Below are 7,043 nucleotides of genomic sequence, written 5' to 3'. Positions count from 1 at the left end.
GCCGATCGACCGCTGCTGGTCCCACGGGGCTGGGCAGGCCAAGGGCTTTTGCTTTCAGTGAGTCTGGGTGCAGGTTTACAGAAGCCCCCCAGTCCTGGAAGCAGGGGGCCATCGGTCCATCCTTGCCACAGCCCCCTCTGGAGCCCCTCTTACTGGCCAGCCACCCAAGGCTGAAGCCAGTGTGCCCTTCCCCCACCTGGAGAGGGCCCTGCCACATAGTGGACCACCTTTGTTCCACCTCATGGGGGACAAGCTCCTTGGCCTCTGGGATGCTGGGAACAGTGCTCTGGGCCAGTTGTCCCACCTACAGCAGGACTTGAACCCCAGGGGCCCTGCCCACACGGCCAGTACTCACCTGCAGTGTGCCGGGGCCCCCCTCCAGCACCACACAGACGATGGGGATCTTGATGGCCATGCCTAGGACAAAGCAGTGAGACCCAAATTGGGGGGCGTGGGGGCTCAGAACGCTCCACCCACAGAGACTGCCCTGCCCGCCAGCTCCCACCTAATCATGAATCAGGTGGAAGCACCAGTTGGGAGAGCGTCACAGGTGCTAAGCAGCTATTAAAGGCAGACTCTGGAGGCAGGTGACCTGCTGTTCCACATAAGTGAACACACAGTGGAGAGCCCTGTGCCGGCTCCTCTCCCCACACCCGCTCGCCACACTGCTCCCTTTCTGGGTGGGAAGGGAAGCTGTGCACTGTGGGCGGCAGGTGAGGCCAGGGCCCCAGCCGGTCCCCGCAGGCCACAGCGACCTGCGGCTTCTGTCTGCAGCTGTTCCTGGTGCCTCAGGTCTGGCTCTGGGACACATCAACCAGGTGGGCGTAAGGCACCTGGTGGGCATCGGAGCAGAGCAGGAACCTCAGGCCTACGCGGACGTTCAGCCCCTGCCCTGAGCCAGGCGCCTTGTGAAGATGTTAGAAATGTCCTTCCCTGGGCAGCAAGTGCCAACACGGTCTCCCTGTGCCCGCAGACTCGCCCACCCCAACACTGCACCCAAGTTCTCTCAGTCAAAGCAGGGTGTTCAAAGTGTGGTCCCCAGGCCAGCAAGGCAGTGTCACCTGGGAACAGAAACGCAAGTTCCCGCCCACTCAGCCCTGCAGGGTGCTCCGATGTGCCGATGTGCCGCGGAGCTCACACCTCTGCTCTCACGGGCCCGACCAACCCGGCACACAGCTGGACCCTCCCTCACCGCAGTCCCTCCCTCGCCCTCCTCACAGCGTGTGCACAACCCGTGTACTTGACCCCACTGCCCGAGAACCCATCCCGTCCCACCCACCAGGGCAAAGATGACGGGCCCTCACGGTCCATGTTCTTAACTCTGACCCATTGGTTACGTGACTGCAAGATGGTCTCTGACCTGAGACTGAGCAGAAAAGCAGGGGCCTGCCCTGACTCCCTCGCTACTTACACGGGTTATGAAATGGGTGCCCCCCGAACAAATGTAAAGAAATCCACTTGTTCTGACATCCATGCCTGTGGCGCGTCCTGGCCACGGCCAGCTGCGTCCCCATCCCGGGGCCAGCCCGCTCCCCCTGCCCTTGAAGCATGCTCCCTCACCCCCTCCTTCCTTTGTCTGCTCCGAGATGAACTTCTCCAGCCTGGTCCTCAGCGGGATCTCCACCCCGTAGCGGCCGTGCGTCCCGTCGTCCACAAGGATGAAGTGGGAGTGGTTGCTGTCCAGGCAGGTCAGGTGCCCTTGGCCTTCCTCATCCATGATGTACTCGGCAGGGAAGCCGCCCTGGGGACAGTGGCCAGAGAGGAGTCGGACACACAGATGGGAAGTTCTGCATCGTGAATGCTGGGAATGGGGGCCTCGAGCCTGGGAAGTGACCCCTGGAGACATCAGGTCCCAATCCTTGAAACCTGTGAATGTAACTATTCTGGAAAAAGGGGCTTTGCACATGCTGCGAAGTTAAGGCTCTTAATATGGGAAGATTACCCTGCACTGTCCAGCTTGGTCTAAATGCCACCACAACTGTCCTTAAGAGAGAGAGGCACAGGGAGATTTGACTGCAGAAGAGAGGCCATGTGACCAAAAGGCAGAGACTGGGGTGACATGGCCACAAGCCACGAGCTGGAAGAGGAAGATGGCTGCTCCCTACAGCCTCTGCAGGACACACGGCCCTGCCACGAACTGGAAGAGGCAGGACTGCTTTTCCCTACAGCCTCTGCAGGACGCATCACCCTGCCACCATCTTGATTTTGACCAAGTGATGTTGAGCTCGGAGTTCTGGCCCCAGAACGGTGAGACAGTAAGTTTCTGTCACTTTAAGCCACCCGGTGTGTGGTTATTTGTCACAGTACCCAGGACTCAGACCCAAGAAGGTGGCTGCTGGACCAGCACACACATCCCATGTTGTTCACAGAGGTGGCTGTCACCGGAAGTCTTCTGAATTCAAAATGGGGAGAAAAGTAAAGAGTAATCTTGGAGGTCAACCCGTCTCTCTTGGCCTCACATTTCCACTCTGTGGAATGAGCTGTCCTTCCACCTAAGCACGTCTGAGTCCAGCACAAAAGGAAGACAAAGGCAGCTGGCAGGCTGGCCACGTCACCAGCATCTGGGACTGACTAGAGGGGTCTCCATCCCCAGGAAATGGACACAGGCTGCTGCTGCCCAGGAGGGGAACGGCTGCCCCCACACTTCCCCACTCATGGCGCAGCTACGAGAAATCCTCCTCAGCACCCCTAGTGAGTCCCCCAAACTTTCCTGACTCTGGGAGCTCAGTGGACGTGCACTCATTGTGCCAAATCTGCTGAACCCTTGAAAACTCTGATTCAGTGGATCAAATGATCTTTTCTAGTTCCGGTCTCCACATCAAGCAGTGGCTTCCCACTGTTACCCCAGTGAAAGGGGAACAGGACTGCTCTGTCTCCAGCCTTACACCACTCATGCCGGTGAGGGCTGTCCACAGACTGGGGGAGACCTTTCAGTGCAGGGGCTTCAGGGTGAAAGGTCAGGTTTTGTGATCAGACAGCCCGGGTTCAATGTAACCCAGATGCTCGTCACTGGGGAACCTTGGCCACGCTAGTTCCTTCCGTCAAGTCCATTCCTCATCTGTGTGGCTGTTAGGATGGCCAGTGGGGTCTCCCAGACAACTCTGAGGTGGACCCAAGCTGTGACTGGGAGGTAGGAAACCAGAGTCCAGACAAGTTAGCTACGTGTCCTGGGTCACCAGGACCTGTGGCGTGGGGACCCGAGCCCAGCTCTGCTGCATCCCTGTCCAGCCCCTTCCCTCCATTCTGCACTGACCCTGGTGCCCACTGCCGTCCCCGTAAGACCCCACATGCCACTGCTCTGAGCCCGCCCCCTGCCCGGCTCGGGCCATGCACTCACCGTGGGGTGCACCAGGCAGTCGCGGTTGTGCACAGTGCCCCACGTAGCGATGCCAATGGTGACGACCTCACCTTTGTTGTAACTGTTGCTCAGGCTGAAGTTGTGCACAGCCTCGCCCACCTGCTTCATCACGCCCGTGTGGGTCCCCCCAGTGATGATCCAAGCTCCTGGGGGGATGAGCAGAAAGCTGAAGCCCACAGAGCCGGTGTGAACCCCACCATGCACACACCTGCCACCCGGGGCCCAGGAGCTTGTACTGCTCAGGCCCGTTTCCACAAGGCCACCACTCAGGAGCTTCCAAACCCACGGTCAACTGTCACACACAGGCCTTTGCAGGAAGCCACACCCGACTGTCTTCCTGTTGCAGCTGCAGGAGCCCAGGAGCCCACCTGAGCAAAGAGGCATAGGGACAGGGTCTACCGGCTATGAACAGCCCAGTGGCAGCAGTGGGATGTGGAAGAAGGAACTTCGGACAGGCAAGGTTGGGGAGTCTGACCACATGCTTCTCTACTCGGCCGAGGGTGGCCTCTGTGACCCCAAGGCCAACCAGTCATAACACTCCAACTCTGCCTCACAGGGACCCACTTGCCCAGTGCTTCCTACGCAGCCTGCACATTGCTCCCAGGCCCCGGTGACATGGCCTAGTGTCCCTCCCCCACCCCTGACACACTTGTGGTCTGGGCCACCTGGACCCTCCCCCCACCATACACCTGTGGTCTGGGCCACCTGGACCCTCCCCCACCATACACCTGTGGTCTGGGCCACCTGGACCCTCCCCCCACCACACACCTGTGGGCTGGGCCACCTGGACCCTCCCCCCACCACACACCTGTGGGCTGGGCCACCTGGACCCTCCCCCCACCACACACCTGTGGGCTGGGCCACCTGGACCCTCCCCCCACCACACACCTGTGGGCTGGGCCACCTTGACCCTCCCCCACACACCTGTGGTCTGGGTCACCTGGACCCTCCCCCACCACACACCTGTGGTCTGGGACACATGGACCCTCCCCCCACCACACACCTGTGGTCTGGGCCACCTTGACCAGGCCTCTGCGGAAGATGCTCTTCAGCTGGGGCTTCATGTTAAAGTCCTTGGCCCCGCCCGTGACTGAGATGAGGAGGCTGGGGACGTCCAGGCCCCAGTGCTGGGTCATGAGCTGGTAGATCACGCTGGAGGGGGTGTCCTGGGAGACCCGGACATACTGCAAGGGAGTCAGGGGACAGTGGAGGAGCCCCCATGTGAGGGCAGCCCAGCCGGCCCCCAGAACCCCACCCAGGTGGGCGGGGCGATGCCTCACAGGGCACCCTGGGTCTAGGTGCAGGGAATATAGGTGACGGTGCCCAGGCGGGATGTGGATAAAGAGAAGGGGAAGGAGGAGGTGAAGGCCGGAGACAGCCCCTCTTCCTCACACCCCGGCCTAGCTCCCAGCCACAGCACCGCCCACTCTCCCGCTTCATTTCAGAAGCAGCCCAGCCTGACACCTCTCATCTGCTCCCAGTCTCACTGTTAGAGCTGCGCTGCCATTGTCTCCTCTGCTGCGGCGCTGCACTGTCTTTCCTTGTCTCCTTCACCCAGTGCCACCTCCCTCTCCCATTCTGGGTCCCCCCACTCTGGCCGTCACATGGGGGCAGTGGTCCTTAGCCTCTGGTCCAGACACTGCCCTCTGAGCCTCTTTCATGTTACAGAAGACACTCCCACCACACTCCTTGGGGACCCCTCGTGAGAGACCCAGCCGGCATGGAATCGCCCTGCGAGCAGCTCAGAGGGCCTGGAGAGCACCCGACACGTGACGCCACTGATGCAGGTGGCTCTGGGGCCAGTGACTGCATTCCCAGGACCCTCCTCATTCCTCCTCAGGGACTCAGAGGAGTCGGGGGAAAGGCCACACCCAGCTGGTAAGAGGTGTGCGGGTTCCAGAAGCCCAGCAGAGAAAGAAGTGGCTCCACCAGACTCCATAGGGAGGCGGTGCCAAAGGGCTGTGACAGATCCTCCTGAAGCCTGGTTCAAATGCAGGGGGGGGGGGGCCGATGTAGCAGGTCTATGCTGAGCTCAGAGGCCCCGCTGGGACCCCACCCCGCACGGCCTGGCTACCCAGCATGGCTTTCACCCTGGTCACCAGCCTCCGCGCTGGCCCCAAACCCTTTCCCACCTCCTCACTGCTATTCCTGCAGCATCTGTGCCTGTGTCCTGTGTGTTCCCTGGCCCCTTCCACAGCCCTGACAAAATGCCATCCAGCCCCGCCCCTCCCTGCAGTAAGCGAGGACACTAGGGCACAAGTGTCTCCTGCTAGCCCTGTGGAGCCCTGCCCGCCCCATCCTTTAGGCTGAAGGGGGCTGTGTGCCCCCAGGTTACGAGCCTCCCAGCTGCCCCAGGAAGTCCCGCCACCTTGGGTCACCACTGGTGGGCTCTGGTCCACACTAAGCGACGGGGCAATGAAAACCTACCTTTCCCACCTTCTGGCCCAGGCCCGTGAAAACTATGTCACCAAAGGCGTCCGTCGGCACCTCCTGGATGTGCTTTTTCGGGTCCCACTCGTCATCCTGGAAGGCACGGGGCCTGATGGCCTCCTCCAGGTGCTGCTTGCGTGTGTAGCGACACTCGCATATCACCTTCCTGCAAAGACCCCTCGGTCACCACAAGCACCCAGGTGCTGTCCTGTTCCCCGCTGGGGTGTCAGCGGCCCAGTGGAGAGTCAGGTCTCTCACCCCCACCCGGCATGATCGGCACCGGCCACAGTACCCATGGAGGCCACATGGGGGCAGTAAGGAGGCACCCTGCCCAGCCACGCCAATCACACCTTGTTTCACTGGAAATCTAAGAATTCTTTAGATTCCTACATTTTTTAGCAACAAATGACCTACCTAGAAGACCAAAAAAAGTCTAAAACCAGATAAAACGGGAGCCAGACGATATCGGGGAAAGAAAACAGGTTTCCTGCTACTTTCCACGTAGGTGATCTTAGGTGCATCTGAAACCCAGTTTCTCAACCGTTAAATGGCGAAAATAACACATCCCCTGGCCCCAGCCCCCCAGCCCTGCAAAATTTGTGAAAGCCAAACATGGCTGGAGATGGAAAATAATTTACTCAATTATTTTGTTGATGCAAATTAACTAACCATGCAGAGGACCCAGAATGGTTAAGAGACCACGTCCTGCCCCAAACCCAAGTACCCCTGAGCCCCTCAGCTGTCCTTTCCCCACTTGCTCACAAACCAGGTCCTTTGCTACATGTGTTTCCACTGCTCACGCAGCGGTTCCCGGGCTTCTGAGCACAGACCCAGCCTCTGCGGCCCCTCAGGCAGACACAGGCACTCTCAGACTTGCGGGGACCTTAGGGAACACCTCAATTTACGGTCCAAGGCAGGGAGGGAGGTCTCCAGGATGAGGACCCCAGCTCGTGGTCTTGGCCCCAGGCTGCCTCAAATTTTCTCTTCTGTTTTTCTAACAGTCAGTCTACAACAGCTGCCTCCTTTCCCTCCTCTCTGGACCATCGCCCTCTGATGAGATTAGATCTTCAATCTACGTGACATTCCCAAGCCTGACACAGTGCAGGAAGCTGTACTGAAACCACTGACCCAGAAATTAAATACAGAATTTGCTCCTGAACCCGCGACCTACATGGGCATAAACGGGAACACCTCCACAAGCACCTGTGGGAGGAATGCGAGCTCCTGCAGCACCTTCTCCGCCATCCGGTCCCTT

The 7,043-nt window shown here is 59.7% G+C and overlaps 1 protein-coding gene across 9 annotated transcripts in view; it reads right to left on the bottom strand.

Moving 5' to 3' along the window:
* Nucleotides 1-7,043, bottom strand: part of TRPM2 (transient receptor potential cation channel subfamily M member 2) — a 54,676-nt gene that overhangs the window by 33,244 nt on the left and 14,389 nt on the right. For all 9 annotated transcript variants that reach the window (XM_081078434.1, XM_081078429.1, XM_081078433.1 and 6 more), the window contains 5 exons: nt 5,786-5,954; nt 4,362-4,542; nt 3,338-3,504; nt 1,561-1,741; nt 356-417 (listed from right to left, as the gene is read on the bottom strand). In XM_081078434.1, the coding sequence (XP_080934560.1) occupies nt 356-417; nt 1,561-1,741; nt 3,338-3,504; nt 4,362-4,542; nt 5,786-5,954 (760 nt within the window). The remainder of the gene's footprint in view (nt 1-355; nt 418-1,560; nt 1,742-3,337; nt 3,505-4,361; nt 4,543-5,785; nt 5,955-7,043) is intronic.

The sequence above is a fragment of the Rhinolophus hipposideros genome, assembly GCF_964194185.1.
Source record: "Rhinolophus hipposideros genome assembly, chromosome: 2".
NCBI classification, from domain to species: domain Eukaryota; kingdom Metazoa; phylum Chordata; class Mammalia; order Chiroptera; family Rhinolophidae; genus Rhinolophus; species Rhinolophus hipposideros.
The sequence above is the reverse complement of the archived record's forward strand: the minus strand, read 5'-3'. Positions and strand labels throughout refer to the sequence as shown.